The 23,191-nt window shown below is 31.1% G+C and overlaps 1 protein-coding gene across 1 annotated transcript; it reads left to right on the top strand.

The window, feature by feature from the left end:
* The first annotated feature begins 9,211 nt into the window (after positions 1–9,211).
* On the top strand, positions 9,212–22,184 carry LOC148874200 (putative 1-phosphatidylinositol-3-phosphate 5-kinase FAB1D). Its single transcript, XM_088945689.1, has 13 exons — positions 9,212–9,352; positions 10,339–10,569; positions 10,721–10,754; positions 10,889–11,494; positions 13,123–13,267; positions 13,348–13,692; positions 17,265–18,242; positions 18,354–18,688; positions 18,768–18,894; positions 18,994–19,161; positions 19,399–21,108; positions 21,186–21,452; positions 21,542–22,184. Exons 2-13 carry the CDS (start codon positions 10,356–10,358, stop codon positions 21,857–21,859), a joined length of 5,247 nt encoding a protein of 1,748 aa, XP_088801815.1. The 5' UTR covers positions 9,212–9,352; positions 10,339–10,355; the 3' UTR covers positions 21,860–22,184.
* Positions 22,185–23,191: the final 1,007 nt, after the last annotated feature.

The following is a 23,191-nucleotide window of genomic DNA, read 5'->3' on the forward strand; positions in this document are numbered from 1 at the left end:
TTTTATTAATATTTAATTATGACATTTAGGGTTGACACATTTAACCCAAATAAAGGTTTAATTGTTGGCTCGCCACCAAACAAGGAAACAACTTCATTTTTTTGGGTTGGTTTTAAATATGTATTTTATTTATATCATTATAAAAACAACTATTCTTTATTACACTTATTTTCTTTAATACGGTTTTTTAATATATTATTCAATGAAATAATGAGAGCTAATACCCTAAATATAAGACTTAATGATAGATTGTTGAATGGGAAAAAATGTAGTAGTTCAAATTATATTTTGTACCCTCACAATTAGAGATGGACCAAATTCAGAAATGAGGGTATTCTAGTCAATAATAGGATTTGATGAATGTTAATGGGAATTAATGCTTAAATATAAGACTTAATGAGAGGATTTGAATGAGAAAAGTGGTTATTGAAATTACATTTCTGTCCTTACAATTAGAGAGGGACCAATGAAGTGTAAATATCCCTAGCTATGAGATTCTTAATTAGGTGTGATCATGGACCAGGTTAGGCTATACGCCTACTACAGAGCTTTATTAATGTAATTAATTTAAATAAACTTTTAATTAATAAAAAATATTTTTAAAATTAATAAATTTCTTGTAGCAAAATTAATTTGTTAAGATGGTTATTTTTATTAATTTTATTATAAATTAATTTTGTTTATAATATTAGTAATTTCATTGGACTTTCAATTAATAAAAATTATTATTATTAATTAACAAATTTGAATTAATTTTTAAAATTTTACTTTTTAAGTGACTTAAATGGATTATAATTATAACTTTTTATAGTTTTATTAGTAATAACAATTAATAATTATGTTACCCATTTAAATTAATTAGGATTGTTTAACCACATAAATAAGTTATCTAATTAAATAGATTATTTAAAGCACATTCTTGTTAACTAATTTGCACTTACAACTTTTGTATAACATATGGAGCCATATTGGCATCAAAACAATGGACCTATATAATGTGTATAGTACAAGTCTAAACTCAAAAGGGACCTATATCTAGGGGTGCAACTTGGGCAAGCCCAACCTGAGTCTAGACCGACTCGATCATAAATTTACTCAAGTTGGGCTTGGGTCTAAATGTTTGGCTTTCTTAATTTTTAGGGTCAGGCCCAAGTTTTGATTACTGACTAAAATAAGCCTAGAGGCCTAGGCTTAAGCCCAACCTAAGTACATGCATCAAATTTTAGTGTGGGTTAGGCTTAGGTTGGAGAAATCTGGCTTAACCTCAGGCTCAGGCCTTAAGCCCAAATCTAAGGGTTGGATTTCAATTGAGCTTAATTACTATTATTTTGATTATTATGAAATTATTTTACCTAATTAAGTAATTAAATGTGAAGTTATTTTAATTATTGTGATATTTACTTAAATCATTCAGTAATTTACTTAATTATTTTAATTAGCAAAATTATGGTAAATTCACTAATTTAGCAATAATTTACCATTAAATTACAAATATTTTACTTAAATAATTCATTAAATTTGGGAGTTTATTATTAAATTACTTTTTCTAATAATTCAGTAACTGATTAAGCAACATAATTTACATAAATTAAGGTAATATTCAATAATAATGACCATAATTGTTAATTATATTTGTACTTGATAATTTAAGTAATTGTCAATAGAAATTAATTATAATTATTGTCATTTTAATCACTATAAAATAATTTTACAATAATTAAAATAAAAATAATTATAATTTAAAATTTAAAATAATTAATTATAAATGATATTTACTATTAGATTGACTTTTAAAAATGTTTAGTAATTAATTAACAATAATTACTTATCAATTATTAAGAGTAATTTTTAACATTAACTAATTAAGTATAATTAACTATTAATTCTACTTAACTAATTAACTATAATTAAGTTTTTAATGAATAGAAATAATTATTTGAGAGTAATTAAATCTACTTAACTAATTAACTGAATTTAATTTTGTAATTGTATTATTTATAAGTACAATAATATTTTTAATTAATAATTAAATTTTAACTTTTACTTTTGTACATGGAATACTTCAGAGTTAAGACTTGGTCTATTAGGATGTGAAATCAAATGGAGTGTTTTTGCCATAAAAAATAAAATTACATTAGATCAGAATGGGAATAACATTCCCTTGGGGGGGGGGGGGGGGGTAGGGTAGGGAATAGTCATTCCCCCCATAAGGGCTATCGCCTATCAGGGATGGGATTCTCATTACTCTCAACTAAATAGTAGGAATTGAAATGGGCCATTCAGATTCCGATTCCAGGCTTTTATTACCTTGAACCAAATACACCTTAAATACTATCAATATGTTAAATTAATCAATAAATAGTGTAATCTCCATTAATAGTTTAATATATAATAAATAATAATCACTAAATTATAACAAAAATACATAATTACTAAAAATAAATTTATAAAAAATACAATAAATCCAATAAGTACAATAAATTAAATTTTAAAAAGAAAACTATTGAAAATTAACTGTTAAATGACAAAATGAAAATAAATATTACATAATTATTGAAAATATATTTATCAAACAAATACAATAAAGAATTATTGATAAAATATTAATTTCAGTATATATATATATATATATAAAGATTTTAAAACTATTTATTTATAAGTATAAATTTTCAAAATATTATTTTCTATAATTATTAATTGATATAAGTGAAATAATGCTTTTATTATTAGTACAATAATAATTGTATTTATTATTCTATTTTTAATATGTAGTTAAAAACTTTTTTTTTAAGATTTCATATTTTTGTTAGTTGAAAGCTTCAATACTTCTAAATTATTTAATTTATTTTTCATCATTTTAGTAATATTTAAAAAATTTTGAGTTATTTATATTTTATATTCTTATTGTCAAATATTATTAAATCTATCATAATTATTTTTGTTTTTTAATATTTTTTGAAGTCATTACAAAATTTCATTATTTAATCTACTTTTTTGTTAGTTAAATAATATTTAAAATTATTAATTTTGTTATTTATATTTACATAATTTTGTTATTAATTTTTAAAATAGAAAATTATTATTATTATTTTGAATATTATAAAATTTATTATAATTATTTTCTCCTTTTATGAAGTTCTTTAAATTTATTATATATATTTTTTTATTTTAAATATTTAAAAGATAGTTATGATAAATATTTCTTTGTTTAAAATATTTAGTTATTTAAATGTTTAAAAATTATTTAAAATATGTAAAATTTTGTTATTTAAATTTTATTCATTTTAAAGTTATTACATAGAACTATATATTTTATTCAATACTTATTTACCTATTTATAATATTTTTTATTTAAAATATTTAGTATTAATGTATAAAAATAATATTTAATTTTTTTATTTTTTAAAATGTTTATTATTTAAATAACATTTAAATACTTTGGTTATGTAAAATTTTAAATTATTATTTTGTTATTAAATTATATAATGCCTAAAATTATAATTTATATTGTTATTACACAATATCGTTATGAATTTTGTAAAAATAAAAAAATATTAATAATCTAAATATTAAGAAATCTATTATAACTATTTTTGTGTTTTAATAATTAATTTAAAGTCATTACATAATTTTGTTATAATATTTAGGGTAAAATACAAAAACCTCCCCTGAGGTTTGTAACAATCATAAAAACCTCCCCTCAAGTTTCATTTTAACAAAATCCTCCTTAAACTTTTAGAAAATTCAACAAAAACCTCCCTTCAGTCATTGCCTTGAATAGAAAACATTTGAGTAATGCATTATTTTTATCAAAATATCTATTTTACCCTTTTATATGATTTCACATTTCAGAATTCAGATAGAACTTTACTAAAAAGAAAACTTAACTTGAATAACTCATTTGTCTCTTCTCCTCTTTCAGTCTTTCCATCTCTTACCCCAGAAACTCCATCGTATCAAGAATAAGGGAAATTGCAGTGACCTTGACACTTTTGCAAGAGGTAGAAAAGTGTTATACTTACGAAATTAAGCACCATGCTAGCTTAGAAGAGTCAAGCGGCCATCGTGAACTAGGGATATGATTCATGGAATTGGGTTTCCCTACAACCACCAAGAAGCCACTTCCTGACAACCAAATTGGTAGGTTTTTTGGGAAGTAGGACTAAAGTTGAAATAGAGGCTTCTCCTTCTTGTGTGGTTATTTTGAAAGCATTATTTAGAGAAGAGGAGCCGCTTGACCATAGAGATGCACAGAATGGTGAATCTTCCAAAGAATATCCGGTTCTATGCAAAATGAGGTCAACTATAACTACAAAAAGATCTCGATCACATGACGAATTTGAATTCTCATGCAGATTTCCTTTTCCCAAGTTCATGGTGAAATAGATCTTATCTCCTCAAAGTACTACGACAAGAGGCACAAAGTCTGCGAGGCTCACACTAAAACTACCAAAGTTATCATGAATGGAGTTGAATAGAGGATCTGTTGTAGTAGGTTAGTCTTCTTCCCTTTTGGACTTCAGTTGAAGAAGCCTTATTTTTCCTTTGGTTCATTTTGATGTGACTTTCAGTGAAATGTAGTGTTTGCTATTACTTCCAGTATATGGTATTCCTTAGAACAAACTCTTTTAACTAGTTTTCATTCTCTTTCTCTTTGGATGTTTTTCTTTTTCACATTTTTTCCTTGGGGTTGGGGTAATCTAATCACTTCACTTCCAAATTTTGATAATGAAATTTTCAGAAATTTTGTATAATTCAGTTATTAAATTTGATCGGAACTTCAATTCTTTGTGGGTCAAAAAACTTGAACTTCTTTTTGTTATATATCCAGGTTTCATTTCTGAATTTGACAATAGTAAAAGTAGTTTTTGTAAATGCTTTGCAGGCCGCAATGAACATCCAAGTTTCATTTGCTTTCCAACTATGTTGGTTGAATGCTTTAGTGGTGGTAGATTGTAAGAGAAAGAGGATGATAAATAGGTTATTCAAATTAAAATTTCTTTTAGAGTTATTTTACTAGTATGTAAAATTATATGCAAAATGATAAAATGGGTATTTTAAAAAAATAATGCATAGTCCAATGTTTTCCGTTTGGATTGGTGAAAGGTGATGGAAGGGAGGCTTTTTCCATGTTTTCCAAAAGTTTAGGGGAGGTCTTTATTAATGTGAAACTTGAGGGGAGAATTTTATGATTGTCAGAAACCTCAGGGGAGGTTTTTGTATTTTATCCTAATATTTAAATAATTCTTAAATTTTTTAATTCAAACTTTCTTTGAATAGATATTGTGGGTAGAGGATAAATAAGAATTAGAGATAATTTAGGAGAGAATAATGAGTGTGTATTTCTCTTTCTTTATCTTTTGGTTGTTTGTAAAAATAACAAGCGGGGATTTATTAAGCGAAAGCTAAATAATAGAAATGGTCATTTACTAAAATACCCCTTATAGTTTCATGGACTTACTAAAATCTATCCTATACTTAGCATTTTACTAAAACACCACTTATAATGCAATGGATTTACATGGTGTTTGGAAGCGTAGGCGCTTTTTGGGACCAATTTTCAAGAAAAAAACAACCATGCTTCCAAGACCCGTTTTTCACAAAAAAATGCTTCTACCTCGTAGGCAGTGAGCAACACTATGTTGTTTGGTAAGGTGATTTTCATCGCTGTTTTTCATGTATGTGTTGACAGGTAAGCACCACATAGGATAGATACACGTTAGTCAACTATTGGGGGAAATGGTTCACCGATGCATGAAACGTCAAATTTGGCATTTCATGCATCGGTGGGGTCTCGATTTTCAAGGCATACCCGATTTTTTAATAATCGGATTACCAAACAATGAGATACATGAGCATTTGTTGAAATGCCTATGTGGATCGGTTCCGAACATCCCCTTAATCAATAGATTATAGTGAAAAATGACAATGCTAACCCTAATGTTCATTTAAATAAATTTAATCAAAAGGAAATAAAAATAAAAATAAAAATACCATTTTTGTCTTCAATAAGACACAAGCAACCACTCTATTGGCTATATTTGGTCAATTTTGTTTTATGTACAAAAAAAATGTTAACGGTATTTTTGGAATAAAAAATTGTGGGCCTAATGGCAAAACAAACACTCCTTAATGAAAGGTTGATTAAGTAAATAAGTTGTAAAATATATGGGATGTTTTAGTAAAATGAAAACTATAAGGTATGTTTAAGTAAATATGTAAAATTATAAGGTGTGTTCTAGTAAATGACCCTAAGGCTGCGTTTGAAATCAGTGTAAAACGTCATCAGTGTAAAAATACACTAATGACATTTTACATTGAACCAGAAGTAACCGTTGCTTTTTTGAAAATAGTGATGGGTGAAAGAGTGTAAAGTTTTACATCGATAAAATCGATGTAGTTTTTACATTGATTATTGATGTAAAACTTTAGAGGTGATGAGGTTTTACATCTATTATCGACATAAAACTGCACTCCATCCAAACATACGTAAAACTAGATTGGAGTGTAGTTTTATGTCGATAATAATTACACCCTCTTTCCAAACGCATATAAAATCGAACTGACGTAAAATTCAAATCGGTTCTTGATTTACATCGCATTCAAATGCAGCCTAATAGAAACACATAAGAGTATGCAATTGTTTTATATTTTCAACTATTAAATAATTAATAATTATTCATATTTTATATACTACTTTTAATAATTTATCTTATAATAGAAAAATAACAATAATTAATTTCAATTAGGTTTATTCATCAAACTGATGAAACCGACCAACTCGATCAACCCGACCCGAGTTGGTCATTCCCAATTCGACCAAGTTGGATCAGTTTCACATTGGTCATTTGTAAACCAACCAAAATTGAACGACCTAACCATGGATATATATTAATATTTATATTTTAAATATAATTTTTAATATGGAAAATTGGGAAATTTTCCATATTTCTTAGTCTAAAATGTTTTATATCATAAATCTAATTTTTTAATTTACTTTTTAAGAATTGCACTTGCACTGTAATTTTTAAAATTTAATTTAATTTTTAAGTTTAGATCTTTTGAACCGATTGACTAAACCAAAAATTCGACCCAAATCGATACAACTTGAGTGGGTTGGTTTTCACAAAACGTCAGTCGATTTCAGCTAACCAATTCCTCAATTTGACCAGGCCAATTTGGTTGGCCAAATAGCCTATGTCTGAACCGGACCAACTCATGAACACTCATAATTTCAGCTAAATTAATAGTCTCATCTCTAATAAATAACAACAATTTAATCTCCAACAATTATTGAAAATTTATAGTGAAAATACACAATTATTGAAAATATATTGATAATGAAAAAATACAATAATTACAATAATTTCAAAAATACAATAAGTACTAAAAATATATTAACTTAGTTAATAAATAGTTTAATCTTTAATAAATATTAATTTATAAGTTATAACAAAAATACAATAAAATACAATAAGTACAATAAATTAAATTTAAAATTTTCAATAATACTAGTTTAATTTCCAATAATTATTGAAAATTTTCTGTTAAATAACAAAACAAAATAAATTTATACATAATCATTGAAAATACGTTTATAACAAAAAACAATAAATAATTACTGAAATGCAATAAGTATTAATTTTAGTATATATAATTATATAATAAATACAAATTAAGAGTTTAAAATTATTATTAATAAATACTAATTTTTTGAAAGTTATTTTCTCGAATTATTACTTGATATAAGTGAAATTAGTTATTTACAATATTATGTAAAAATATTAAATTATTATTCATTTCAATATTATGTTATAATTATATTTCTAATTTTCAGAATTTTTTAAATTTATTACATAATTTCTTTATTTTAACTATTTAAAATCTAGTTATGTTAAATATTTTTTTATTTAAAATATTTAGTTATTTAAATACTTAAATAATATGTAAAATATTTAAGTTTTAAAATATTAATTATTTATTGAATTTAATTATCCATAAAATCATTATTTATATTATTATTACGTAATTTCATTATTAATTTTGTAATATATTAAATTATTACAAATTTCAATATTATGTTATAATTATTCTTGTACTTGGAAGATTTTTTTTTTAATTTATTACATAATTTCATTAATTTAACTATTTAAAATATAGTTATGATAAATATTTTAGTTATTTAAATATTTAAATAATCTATAAAATATTTAAATTTTTTTGTTATTCAAATTTTATTTATTTAAAGTTATTACATATTATTAAACATTTAAAAAACATTTAAATTGATAATTTGGAAAAACATAATTTAAATTGTTAATACATAATTTTGTGATATATTTTGTAAAAATATAAAATTAGTTTTTTTGTGTTTTTATTAAATATTTTAAAGTTATTATATAATTTTGTTAGAATATTTAAACAATTCTTAATTTGTTTAACTCAAACTTTCTTTAGATAGATATAGATATAGTAGGGGAGAGGATAAATAGGAATTAGAGATAATTTAGAAGATAAATAAAAATTAGAGATAATTTTGGAGAAAATATATATATATATATATATATATATATATATAACAAAATAAAAAATTCAAAAGAAAAGGAGAAAAAAGATAGACAATACAATCATACAGATAGATTATAGATGCCAAGTATAATCCGGTTTTATCATGTCTGATTTGGTTTTGGGTACAAGATAATTGTTCCGATTAATGGTCGAAATGGGTCCTGCCCCGAACCGATCTCGATCCATTGATAGTGTTTCTTTTTCCTGAAAATAGGCCTACATGGGCCAAAATCATGCCTTGATAGTCATAGATGAGCCTCTTCAAGTCTTCTCAAACGACAAAAGGGCGCTAAGTCAATGTTTCAATGTCTAACGTCAACGGGTCGAGTCTAAGATGGGAACATCTCAAATCATGGAAACCCGATTAAGGTTGACTCCTTACCCAAACCCGATCGGTTAAGTTCAATGCGGGTTTACCACAACCCCGATCCACTGACATCCCTATATAGAGCATGTGTACAGTGTACATATGTGCCTTATCTGTACACGTATCGGATCTGCGTAATTAAGGCAAATGGATATCGTATATACGTATTTTGGAAAAGACGGTTTAAATAGTGGGGTCCACTTCCTTTCTTTCTTTCTGTTTCTTTCTTTCTTCCCTTTTCTTCTCTTTTCAACCTTCCCTTGCTTCTCTCTCTGTCTGTACACACTCTGGAAGTTAACAGCTGCTTCTTTGCTTTGCCAGAAATTTAAATTTTAACGACGACAATAGAGATAATGATGCTTTATATTTCTCTGCAAGGAACTCTCTGACGTTCTTCTCGTTCTGGTTTCTTGACCAGTAAGTCTTAGACGTGATTCGACTTTTTTTTTTTGATAAAAATAGTAACATTCTATGAACTGTATTTTTGGCGTAGTGGTGGTTTTGTGTTTGGCGTTTTAAATATGGAAACTGGGATTTATGGAAGGTTTTAGCGGATTTTAGGACTTCAAATATTCTTATAAATCTCTGAGAATTTGCTGCGTTTTTGGGTAGTTGGGGTTGGCTCTGGATTATTGAGTTTCTCTCCTCTGGACGTTTTTCGGGAGATTCTGAGTTTTAATTTTCTGGTTGGACGAGGAAATTCAAGGTTTGAGTAAGTTCCGTTGATTGATGAATTGTTTCGATACTGCTATGCTATTTTTTTTTCTACAGTCTGACGATTTATTTTAAAATTTGGTCTCGGAATGATCAGTTTTTTATTTAAATATCCTTTTTTTTTACTTTTCACTTCATTGGAATTTGAGAATTTGAGCATTATGCTCTTTAATTTCTTATTTTCTGATATTATGCTTGGACAACATTATATGCCATTTGTTGATTATTTATTTTATATTGTGTTGTGTAGGTGCCCTGTTGTTTTGGGCTTTTTTTCTTTGTTTTGTTTTGTTTTGTTTTGTTCTTTTTTTTTTTTTTGTTTTTTTTTTGTTCTCTTGTATTCGCTTCACAAATTGCATTGCGACAATTTCACTTAGTTTCTCATTTAAAATTCTATTGCTTGCCAGACTATTTTTAGTTAGTATTTGTGATGCTTTCTTCATTCCTTCGGTTAGGAGATTGATTTATGAACCTGGAGGGGTAATTATGTAAGATTCTTATGTTCATCAATGCAAATTTTTAGTATTAAGTTTCAGAAAAGGAGTAAATGGTTCTTTTTGGCAGTTTGAATGATCCTTGGATGGTTATGCAATGGGCAGAGAGGAGGGAAAAACTTATTCACTTACTTTTCTATTTGAACTTTTTAAGAATCAGCTTTGGAACTCATTTAAAGGTAGTCTGGTTTGCAGAGATTCCTTTGGATCACATGTATTCAATATGCAATGTTTGTGATGCGCCCTTGACAGAGTTGGATAATGGGGAGGAATCTAAGAAGAGACAGAATATGTTTAAATTGGATGGTAGAGATCCCACGCAAGCCTGTAAGTTTTGTGGTATGATGAAGGAGCAAGAGTCCACTTTACATAACGATGTTAGTCCATATGCAGCACAATTGATCAGTCCATCGATTTCATTGACAGGCAAAGATAACTTTACCTCAAGCTGCAGTAGTTTCCACTTTCTCATTTTTGTTTACCTTTTGATGGATCTTGCTAAAAATCCAATATGCTTATGCCTTCAAAAAGCAGTGCAGTTCTAACTCCATTTTTTCTACTATATTCTTCTTTGCAGGTGACTTTTCAATTGACATAGATATACCTGGCAGGTATCTCATGGTTCTTTTTTTTCCTACATAGTGACCATTTAATTTGTGATGTAGTACTATCACCTTGTTGACCAATTTGCTCATTTTGATTTGTTTTTTTTCTTTTAAATTTTATGTAATTTTATTATTGACAGGGTGGAAGGGGATGAGGGTGCTTTAAACAGTAGTCAACTCCTACCTGATGATGGTGCATTAATAGATATTCCAATTATAGAAGCTGGTGATGATGAAGGAGCTAAGGCTGGTGGAGAGAGTTCAAACCAATCATTTACAGCTTCTAGAGAGACAGCAGAACTCTCTCAATGTTTTGATTTTGAAACTGATATCCAATTGTGGGTGCCCCCTGAACCAGATGATCTGGAGGATGATGTTGAAAACAGAGTGGCTCCCAATGATGAATGTGGTGATGGCACAAAATGGGGTCAACCAAGTTCTTTAAGTAGCTTTCATGAAGAAGGCAGTGGCATCTACAAGTTTAAAGAAGAGCGAAAGAAAGTAAGGCTAGAGAAGGCAATGCAAGAGGTGATGAATGGGAAATTTAAGGTCCTTGTCAGTCAACTTCTTATGTTGAAAGGCATTTTTTTGTCAGAAGAGACCGGTGAGAGCTGGGTTGACATAGTTACTTCTTTATCATGGGAAGCTGCGTTGATTGTGAAGCCTGATGCTTTTGAGGGTAAAACAATGGATCTGGAAGGTTATTTCAAGGTTAAATGTATTGCAACTGGTTCTCGCAACCAAAGGTAACTAATGTTATTGTACCTTCTACCTCTATTAAGTAAGGTGTACATCTCAATTATCTAATGAGGAAATGAAACAATCTTCTATCAGATTTAGAAAACAGTAAGGCATGAAGTGATGTGCCAAAACATCCATACATGTGAGGCTTTGATTTCTTGGTTCTTCAACTTAAATAATTGATGAACTAAAATTAGAAAATGTAACTAAATTAGCAGAAAATAAGAATACAAATATTCATATCTATATAGGAAAACTTCATATGATGGTGGGCCTTGGTGCAATGGCTGGGTTGCTCCATTGTGACTTGGGTAACCAGGGCCCAAATCTTGGAAACAGCCTCTCTGTATGTGCAGGGGTAAGGCTGTGGACATCTTTCCCTCCCCAGACCCCACATTGGCAGGAACGTCATGCAGTGGGCTGCCCTTTTTATATAGAGGAAATTCATATGTGATTCAAACATGAAGAAAGAAGTCTTTGCAGTCTATGACACCAGGACACCTGTGTACGTTTATCATACCAGTGTCAGCCATGATATGCACCTGACATGACACTGGATATTGCAAGGACACTTCTAGAGTATACTTTTGAGTAGGGCCACTTATAGAAATATGTGGATGTTATGTTTTTACAAATTGTACTATGATAAATTTGTTGACGTTATAAGTTTTATTAAAATTGACAATATTTAATTACTGATAAATGATATTTGCCTTAACATTCCAAATATAAGCGCATGGCACCACCATATCAAATGAGATATCTATAACTGTATCTATGTTTTCCAATGGAAGAATCGTAATCATACTATAAATTGTAGAGAATGCTAAGTCAAATTGAATCATGAATCATATAGTAGCTTGTAAAATTGTTTACAGATTTTATAAATTTATTAAGCAATTTACAATAGATTTGTATTTCTGTTTCTTCCATCCATGTTTGAATCCACACCTAGTCATTATAATATTTATTTATTTTTGTTTATTTGTATAATAGAAAGTGGTGATCTTTAGTCATCAATTTGTATTGAAAGGTAAATTAACATATTTCATCAGTAATAAACAATTGTAAAGGAATCACATGAAAATGGAAAAGCACATTGCATTTCAGTAACTGACCATTCTTCAATGGCATTAGAGACACTCTTAATGTGAATGGAACATCAAAGGGGTTTTAACTTGATGTGAATGACCTCAAATGTGAATAACCAATTTAATAGTATTAGAGACATTCTTTAATGGTATTAGAAACTCTTAATGTCAATAACCTCGAATGTGTTGAACATATAAAGTTAGGTTTTAACTTACAGAAGTTAACCTTTTTACTTTCCTTGTAATGAAAAATGCTATTTCTGGTTTATGCATGTGGTTTACACTACTTAGTTCAAAAAAGAAAAAAAAAACAAAAAATTATGTGGTCCATATTGTTTAGGATCCATAAGGTTTGACACATGTGCTCTTAAGCTCTAAACCATGAGTCTCCATGGTTGAGCCTCATCTTGATGGAACTGAAAAAGCAAATCCTTATAGCCTTCTGAAATACTATGTTTCATATATCATTAAATGTCAACTAGCTTGGGCGAGGATGAAGCATCTTCCTTTTTCTGACCTTTGGAAATATTTGGGTTTCACAGTCAAGTGATAAAAGGCTTGGTTTTTAAGAAAAATTCTGCACACAAGCACATGCATACCAAGTACAAGAATCCTAGATTGTTGCTGCTGCAGGGAATGCTTGGCCAGTGTTCAAGCAGGTTGTCATCATTTGATTCAATGGATCAGGTAATATGTGTTAATATTATATGCCATTGTTTGGAGGTGAAATTCTCAATTATTAGTCCTGATTATTTGGTTGTAAACAGGAGAAAGATAATATGAAGACAATCATTGAGATGATAGAAACGTGCCACCCTAATGTGGTTTTGGTGGAGAAAACTGTTTCTCGTGATGTGCAAGAGTCTCTTCTTACAAAAGGAATAACATTGGTCTTTGATATGAAGCTTCACCGGCTAGAGCGAATTGCTCGTTGTACTGGTTCAAAAATTGTGTCTTCTGCTGATAGTTTGGTGAACCAAGAGATGAAACAATGTGATTCTTTCCATTTTGAAAAGTTTATTGAGGAACATGGGGGTTATGTTGAGGGTGGGAAGAGACCCAGTAAGACTTTAATGTTCCTTGAGGGTTGTCCTAGACCTCTGGGCTGTACGGTGAGTATTTTGTTTTATACTACTGATGCCATATAGCTTCTCAGATTCCTTTAATTTGAAATGTATTGGTTTTAACCTTGGGATTCTTAAATGATGAATTGAAGCATTTGAAGATATATTCGTGTGGAGCATTTATAAATTTGATTGATGTGTCCTTATATGGAGTGTATAATTTTGACATCTTATTAATTCCAATGCTCATCAATGAAGATATATTCGTCTCCTTTTGACAAATGGTTGATATGGACATCTAAAGCTATGCCCAATTACCCATTTCGTGATTGTATCTTCTAAAAACTAATTAGGCAGAACCTTAGTGAAATTCCTGTTTTGAATATATATAAATATCTTTCAATGAATACTTTTAATTTTTTCCTGTCAATATGCATGTACAATACATATCAGTTCTATATCTAGAACATGAAAGCCTCAATTTAAATGATATAATATGAATTTGAGGCCATAAATGCATCTTAAGCTTTCCCTCTGTCTGTTCTCTCCTATTTATTCATTTCTAGTAAAATTCTCTGATATGTTACTGATTACAAGTTTTATTATATAAATTTAAATGAAATTTAAATATACTCATCATAATTAAAAACTGTTTTAGGTAGTGACCTAACTACTAGAAATTCCAAAAGTAAAAAGAAACCATCAGTATCCATGTGATATTTTTTAAAATGCCTTATAGTTTTTAATGTAGTCAGATAAACTATTTTAAGCAAACTATAAAAAAAAGAACTATTTTTAAGCATTTCTTATGCTTTACTTTTAATAATTTATACATCAAAGATTATTTATAATTTTGTATGAACTAAATGCATTTACTAAACCTATCCCTGTGTATCACTGTATCTATGACTTTTCCATCTTATCTATGATAGTTATCTTCAAAATTGACTTTCTGATATGTATATTGTTGCTATTATATCTATCCTTTGGTGGAGTGTTGCCATCTAGAACTTATTCTATAAACGTGTTCTTAACTTTTGTTCTATATTGAGTCCTATTCTCTTAGGCTGTGTTTGGTTTCAAGGAAAAAAATGGGGAAAGGAAGGGAAAGCTGGGGAAACCCTTACAAACCTTGTATGAGTTTCCCTACCTTTCCCTTCCTTTCTCTACTTTTTCCTTCAAACCAAACATAGCGTTAGTTCTTGAATTTGATCTTTGAAAACTTGAAGTCCATATTTAGCTCTTGCTACTTGAATAAAACCCCAAGTCAACTAGTCCTTATACTTTAAAATTTAGCAACTTTAGATTGAGTTCCTATATTCAAGGTATGCAATCTAAATGAAATTAAATACTTTTTGATGTACATAGAATTGCATTTTTTTAATCTTAGTTTTGAAAAGGATAAAATTCATTCAACTAAGAAACTTACCTGAATCTTTATTTTATCCCCTCTTGGCATACCTATGTTAGGAAGAACATCAGAGGCTGTATCTGTTTCTGTATGTAACTTACTTTTCTACCCCTTCAGTTAAGTGCTTGGGGTCCACTCGACTCCCAATATCCAGGCCAAAGAAGGATAAATATTAGTTCAAATGCACAAGTTTTCTAAAGAAATAATTGAGCAAATGAACATAACACTCTATTTTTGCTAGCAAATTTTCTAAACAATGAAGGTATTCTTGACATATAACTAATGTACCATTGTCATGCACAATGAGGAGAATACTTGTGGCATTCCTTTTCGATATGTTTTGTTGGTCATCCTTTTTGATATGTTGATGTTGTACACTGTTGCGTTTTGTTTTATATAGTCACGAAATGATCAGACTTTCTATAATTTGATGATAGATTCCATGGACACAATAGATTACTTAACTCAATTTAGTTCGTTGGGATGAACCATTAAGTAAAATGAAAACAGATTTTTGGATCTTCTCTAATGATCTTGCATTTATTTTGTGTCAGGTGAAAGAGATAAACCCAAAATTTTCAAGAAATGTTTAAAACCTAAAAATTACTAAAATGCAGAATTTATATTCAATTTTTATTTGTTAATTCTTGTCTTTGACTCATAGATGTATCCATAAATATTGCTAGATTGGTCTAATTTGTTTGAAAATTTGTTAGGATAAGTATTTTCCCCAAAATTTAAAGGAAATAAAAGTAGGATCAGAATGAAGCTAAAATTGCACTTAAAAGATCTTGCATATCCTCTTTTTTTTCCATGCTCTCAAAAGATCTTAACAAGGAGGGGAAAAAGAAGAGATCAAGTATCATACAGTCATCTGCATCCAATAGAAAAGGAGAAAAGAAATCCAAAGAAAGTAGAAACAACCAAATCTGAGCCCCTGATACGAATGCCTTGAACTGAGTCATAAACAAAATCAACACCTGTCTAGAGCTATTGGCTTACCAAGTTTTATGACTTGTCATAAGATGGCATTTCACTATATTTTACAATATGATAAATATACTCCCCATGGACTATCAAGTTCAAGAGAAAAAAAAAAAAACTAATCCAGGGCCTTCTGGGATTGAGGGAGTGTTCAGGAATGATGGGCTTATTACTGCTATATTCTCAGGCCCAATTGGAGAGGGTGACTCTCTTTGGGCTGAGATTCTAGCAGTTCTGGAAGGAATCCAAAGAGCAAGAGAATTAAACATCAGATGCTTGGTCCTTGAACGGGACTTAGAGGTGGTGATTAGGTGGCTGAAGGGAGACAACAGTGGTTTGTGGAGCTACAGCAATGAAAAGAAGAAATTTAAATTGCTGAGTAGGGATATTGAGGTGAAGTACAGTTGGGTGAAGAGAAGTGGTAGCTCAATGGCTGATGGGTTAGCCAAGCAAGGGGCGTTTAAGGAATCTCTGTATTGGGCTAATTTTTAGCTTCTTTCTTTGTTCTTTTGTTGTTGTGGAGTTAAGATAGTTTGCCTCCCCCCTTTTGTAATTAAAGTTTCACAAAACTTATTCATTAATAAAGCTTATTGTTATTGATCAAAAAAAAAAAGTTCAAAAAAATACTGAATTACAAAATTTAATTAAAGCAATAAAGTTCTATAATTGCTTCTTGTCCATTTGGAATTTTGAATGTGACAGCTGATGCATTGATTATATTCCTGTATGCCTTTGGGTATGTATGTGTGTTTCCAAGTAACTTTGTGGCAATTTTGTAAAAGATACAAGCTATTGAGTCTTCCAATTAAGATGTAGTACAACCAAGGTGTTCTCTCAAATATGAAAGTATCTTCTTAAGTATGGATACAAATGTTACTTTTATTTCTAATGCTTCAGTTAGAGTGTTAATGGTGTAGCATTTAATGCATCCTAACTAGGATTTATGGATTTTTTGTTATTTATTGCACTGTATACTTAATGACTATGTGTCTTAGTTTGTTCTGTACTTTCTCTAATGTGTTCTACTACACCAGCTACAGAATGGTTTTTACTTGAAATGCAATTTGTGTTGCTTTATAATATAAGAAGGTTGCCTTCATTCCTCATGTTTAGTCTGAAAATTCCTTCTGTGTCAAGATGTTGTGACATCAGATCTTTAATATTGTTCTCTGCCAGAATCTTAATGACTTCTGGGGTAATTACTTTTTGTAATTTCAAATTGCAGATTTTACTGAAGGGAGCTCCGAGTGATGAATTGAAAAGAATTAAATGTGTGGTGCAGTATGCAGTTCTTGTGGCATATCACATAATCCTGGAGACTTCTTTTCTTGTTGATCAAAGGGCAATGTTCTCTTCTGTTCATTGTAGTAGAATAGCAAATGGATTTCTGTCAGATCAAAAAATACCATTTGTTGGATCTTCTGGTGCATTTCTTCACCCAAATGGTTCTTGGGTTGACTCTCCAGCTCTTTCCTGTACTACTACTGAAATTCCTATTTCTGATGGCTTCCGAGAAAAGTCTGTTAATGAAGGAATGTCTCCAAACTCAGTTTTGGGGTTAGATGGCAATAGTACACTTCTACGATCTTATCCTAATGTCCATTCATTGGGAAATGGTATTTCTGAAAGTGCATTTATTAGTCATAATATGCCTGACAATGAAAGTTGTCATTTATCAGAAGCACTTTATGATCCAATCATACCAACTGTTCATTCTGGGCAGTTATTGTCATCATTGTCAGCCTCTGTTAAGATCCTTGTAGATAGCTTCCCTCTTGTCTCATCCACTACCTACCACTCTATCTCCATATGCTTAGGTTTCAAGGAAAGGGAACTAGAGAACAAGAAATCAGCTGTATTTCCTGTGACTACATCTCCTGAAGCACTTGACATTTGTCAGACAGAAATAGAGAATGTTGTGGAAGAAATGAGGTCACATATTGGTAAACAAGCTGAGCCTTTGTCAGCTTGTCCTGAAATACCTCTGGACACTGTCAAGGTTGATATTGATAATGAAGATCAAATGGAACATAATAATGGTATCAGCAGTGCTTTAGATACCCAGGCCATTTTATTTCTGATGTGCAGTCGAAATATCTTAAGAGGAACTATCTGTGAGCAAAACCGTCTTTCTCGTATTAACTACTATAGGAATTCTGATGTGCCCCTTGGATGGTTCTTGTGTGAAAACTTACTCAATCAGGTTCCTCAGCTCATTTTGTTTTCATTTTCCAAATTCATGTTTTTGCTTCCTTGAGATTTACATATGATTTGCTTGGGGTGGGGCTGATAAAAAATATTATATTCATGGCAGAGGCACCGGTGCTCAAAATGCAGTGAACCTCCAGAATCTCATATTTACCATTATGCACATCATAATGGGAGGCTGACAATACGAGTTAAACAACTTCCTAAGGAGTTGCATTTGCCTGGTGAAGCAGAAGGGAAACTTTGGATGTGGACTAGTTGTTTAAAATGTAAGCCTGAGAATGGAATCCTCAAATCTACACGAAGAGTGGTGATATCTACAGTATCCCTTGGGCTTTCATTTGGAAAATTCTTGGAGCTTAGCTTTTCAAACCACTATACTTCCTGTAGGTTGTCTAATTGCACACATTCATTGTTTGGAGACAGCCTTTTCTTCTATGGGTATGGGAATTTATGCTTATTATTTTCATTTGTCCTTATCTTTTGACTGTATAAAGACCTATTTGTGGAAAATTTGCAGATTGGGTCCAACAGTTGCAATGTTCAGGTACTCTCCAGTAGATATTTATACTGTATCCATGCCGCCTCAGATTTTAGAGTTCAATAATCCAATTGGACAAGAATGGCTCAAAAAAGAAGCTGAAGATGTATGCTATGCGTCAACAAGAGACTTTTTTTTTTTTTTATTTAAAGCTCATGTATAACTTTTGTGAATTAATTGGAAATAACGGTTTGTTTTACTTTAGGTGCTTACAGAAGGGCTGTTACTATTCATGGAGGTTAACAATTCATTGTGGAAGATAGGGTCAGGGTTTTCTAGCTCACTTTCAAATGTACCCCTGGGACTTGGTGGTCCAGTAAGGAAACTCTCTGAAGTTGAAGAGATGTTAAGGCAAGAAAAATCTGATTTTGAGGTTAGTTAATCTTGATTATGAGTTGCTGACTTAGTGACATGTTCTGATCACATAACACAGGTTCTGGCACTTGTTGGATTCTATTATATCCTTTTCAAATTTCCTTGTTAATATTTTCTATTCAAATCAATGGGGAGGTGTTTCTGTACCCTGATTTTGCCCAGAGGTGGCTGTTATCAATTATTTTACTAATTGCTAACACCATATTCTTTTTCTTCTGTTTATTATCAAATTCAGGCACTCATTCAGAAAGCTCTTGATAAGAATGGGCATCTGGAGCAGTCAGTTCACAAGCTTCTCAACTTGAATGGATTACGATGGGAACTCTGCCTTGAGTTATATGTTTGGGATCGGCGTTTGCATTCTCTTATGTTTTCTGACTCTAGAATCATTAACAATGGTTGTAGTAATAAAGAAGTGTATGATGAGCAACTAGTGCTGCAGAAGAGTGGCATTTCTGCAGGAAGAACCAAGGAAAGAAAAAATACTTTGCCCTCTTGTGAAGGAATTTCTGATGATGCTTCTATCATTTGTAATGATCCACATGATGTTGAAACCACTTTATCGTCTATCAATTATCATAATTCTGGAAACTCTGGTTTCATCCTAGAGACTGAACCAAAAGTCAAGTTGGAGAAAACATCTATAGCTGATGAAATTAATATTACAGAAGTCAAGGCTTCAGAACCTATGCATGAAGATTTGCTTTCAGGATCTGGTCAATCAAACACTTTGGTCAACAGCTCTTTTCATGCTGACACTAATGAAGGGCAAACTGTGGGGCATTTGAGCCCTGTTCAGTTCTCCAGTAATGAGTGTGCATCCACTGCAAGCAGAATGTTGGACAACTTTGTTCTTGGTCAAGGCTGTTATAAAGGACCCTCTTGTTCCTCTATTCTTCCTTTGGATGGTGATAATTGTCAAGGAAACTATGTTCCCATTTCTGAGCATTTACAGGGTTATGGAACTAATACAGTTACTACTGATAGTCTTAGACACACTGACTCTATTATCAGTGTGGATCTTGATGGTTCAACACTTGATGAGATGGATATGAACTTTGGTTCCAAGGATTTGGACCCTGGTGCATATGCAAATTCCATATTTTCCAACTCAGCTGACTCTGAGGACTGGGTTTGGAATTCTTTTGCAGAAATACGTAAGGCATATAGAAAGGAGCTTCGGAGAGGCTGCTCACAGAAATTTAGATTCATCAATAACTACACACCAGAATTCCTAACCTCACTCACTCAGTTGATAATGAATGATGGATCTAGGTTGCATGTTCCTGTTGGTCCTGATGACAATGTCGTATCAGTATTTGAGGGTGAATTTTCAAGTATAATTGCCTGCGCTCTTGCCTTATTGCATGATCAACATAGATCAACCAAAACATGGGAAGGGAGAGCAGAGACTGGTAAAACAATTGAGAGTTTGCAAAACCTATCTTCAGATGTTTCTCTTACTTCACCATATTGGTCTTCAACTAGTTATTTGGATTCTAATAGACTGCACTTAACTGAAAGTGTTTCAATGGAAGAATTGCAAGCATCAAGTTCCGATGGCTTGAATCCACTGGATCCTCTGATGTTCTCACGGTCTCTTCATGTAGAGATATCTCTAGGTGTTGGAAAATTTGCCAAGAAGGGTAAATATTCAGTCGTTTGCTTATATTATAAAGAGTTTCATGCTCTTAGAAGGCAGTGCTGTCCATGTGAGCTTGATTATATTGCTTCCCTCAGTCATTGTCAGAACTGGGACGCTAAAGGTGGAAAGAGCAAATCTTTCTTTGCGAAGACCCTGGATGACAGGTTTATCATTAAAGAAATCAAGAAAACAGAATTTGATTCATTTTTGAAGTTTGCTCCAGATTATTTCAAGCATATTAATCAATCATTCAACTCAGGAAGCCAGACCTGCCTTGCAAAAATTTTAGGACTATATCAGGTTTGTCTATTTTACATCTTTTCCTGAACAAACCACTGTGCAACTTTAACATTCCTTGACCTTAATTTTGACTGCAGGTTATTATCAGACCGTCTAAGAGTGGAAAAGAATTTAAACATGATCTGATGGTGATGGAAAATCTTACATTTGGCCGAAATATTGCACGCCTGTATGATCTCAAAGGCGCTCTGCACTCTCGATATATTTCAGCTGCTGATGCTTCAAATAATGTTCTTTTGGATCAGAATTTCATTGACGACATGCATATTTCTCCTTTGTTTGTCAGTTCAAAAACAAAGCATCTATTGCAACGGGCTGTTTGGAACGACACATCTTTTCTCACCGTGAGTATATAGTCAATTGTTTCTTTTCAGGTTCTATTTGAGCTCACTTGACACGATACTGAAAAATCACCTTCTTTTGATATTTACAGTCAATAAATGTTATGGACTACTCTTTACTTGTGGGGGTGGATACTCAGCGGCATGAACTTGTTTGTGGTATTATTGATTACTTGAGACAATATACCTGGGACAAACATCTTGAGACATGGGTGAAAGCCTCCCTTGTTCTTCCAAAAAATGTCTCCCCAACAGTCATCTCTCCAAAGGAGTATAAGAAACGATTCAGGAAGTTCATGTCTATGCACTTTTTAAGTGTTCCAGAATGTTGGAATCCCCAAATACCTTTGGGCTTTTGCAAGTTCTGTTACAACAAGAGCGATGATTCTTCTCAATTAAAAGACACATAGCAGAGCCAGAATGAGAACAATAATTTCCATGCCTAGATGCCATTCTGTGCAGTTCCAGTTCATCTTTGTTTTAAGTGTCAAAGTTCCACCCATTCTCAAGGATTGTATATAGATATATATTGTTACCATTTGTAAAAATACCCCTATCCTTTTTTTTTTTTTTTTTTTTCTTGCATTTTTATCTAATTATTGGGATATTCCATCTTTATAGTGCCATATAGTTGAGTCTCATTCATATGTTATTTTCCTGCCATTATTGAATTGTTCAATGGATATTGTAAATACATGAAGTTTATAAATATACATGCATTTCTTGGAAACAAAATTTCTTATCTCCTGGAAGGTATGCTTTCTGACATTTACCTTAAAGAATGTCTTTTTTTTTTTTTTGGGGGGGTGGGGGGAATGCCCGATTAGTACCCTGTACTTTGGGCCTAGTGTCACTTTGGTCTCCGAACTTTAAAATGCGACAACTCAGTACTCGGACTTTCAAAATGTGTCAATTCAGTACCTGTCGTTAACCAGCCATTAAGTGGCATTTTAAAAAGACAAAAATGCCCTTCAAGTGTCATCTAATTTTCTTTATAAACCATCTAAATGTTGACAAAAAATTAACAGTTCCAAATCCTTGCCTCTTATATTCAAGAAAGTTGGGGTCATGTATCACTGAGCATTCTGGTGACCCCAACTTTTTTAAATAGAAGAGGCAATGATTTGGGACTGTTAATTTTTTGTCAATGTTTGGATGGTTTATAAAAAAAATTAGATGACACCAAAGGGCATTTGTGTCTTTCAAATGCCACTTAATGGCTGGTTAGCAACTAATTAACGGCAGGTACTAGATTGATACATTTTGAAAGCTCGGGTACTGAATTGTCACATTTTAAAGTTCGGGGACCAAAGTAGAGGATACTAAATGGGAGTTTTCCCTTTAGCCTTTCTGGTATATCTTACCTTGCTGTATATCTTAAGCCTTTGTAGTTGGAAATTTCGGTGCACTTGGTTCTAGTCTAAATAGCAATGAGCATGTTAGGCTGTGTGTGGTTGTCTTGGATAAATACTAAATACATTAAGAAAGTTACAAGCTTACAATGAGGCCCTGTTCCCTTTTCGGTTATTTACTTACCCAGGTATGCACTTACCCGGGTAAGTGTTTCCCAGGAAAGATTTACCTGGGTAAGTAATTGCATTTACCCATGTTTTTTTATTTCCTATATAAATGAAGCAATGACCATTTTAGCTATAAGAATCCATTATTAAAAGGGGCATTTTTGTCCCATTCAACTATTGGCAACTTTCTCTCTGGGTGGGAAAGTTATTTACCCACTTAGG

This window comes from Nelumbo lutea, chromosome 1, assembly GCF_056320005.1.
Source record: "Nelumbo lutea isolate HS-2025 chromosome 1, American lotus-T2T, whole genome shotgun sequence".
Classification (NCBI taxonomy): Eukaryota; Viridiplantae; Streptophyta; class Magnoliopsida; order Proteales; family Nelumbonaceae; genus Nelumbo; species Nelumbo lutea.

What these genes read in the sequence shown, in the direction of transcription:
- LOC148874200 (XM_088945689.1), top strand. Translation starts at nt 10,356, where the DNA reads ATGTATTCAATATGCAATGTTTGTGATGCGCCCTTGACAGAGTTGGAT. An exon ending in CTAGACCTCTGGGCTGTACG is followed by an intron (nt 13,693 to 17,264) that starts GTGAGTATTTTG and finishes TTCAAATTGCAG; the next exon opens with ATTTTACTGAAGGGAGCTCC. An exon ending in GTGAAAACTTACTCAATCAG is followed by an intron (nt 18,243 to 18,353) that starts GTTCCTCAGCTC and finishes TATTCATGGCAG; the next exon opens with AGGCACCGGTGCTCAAAATG.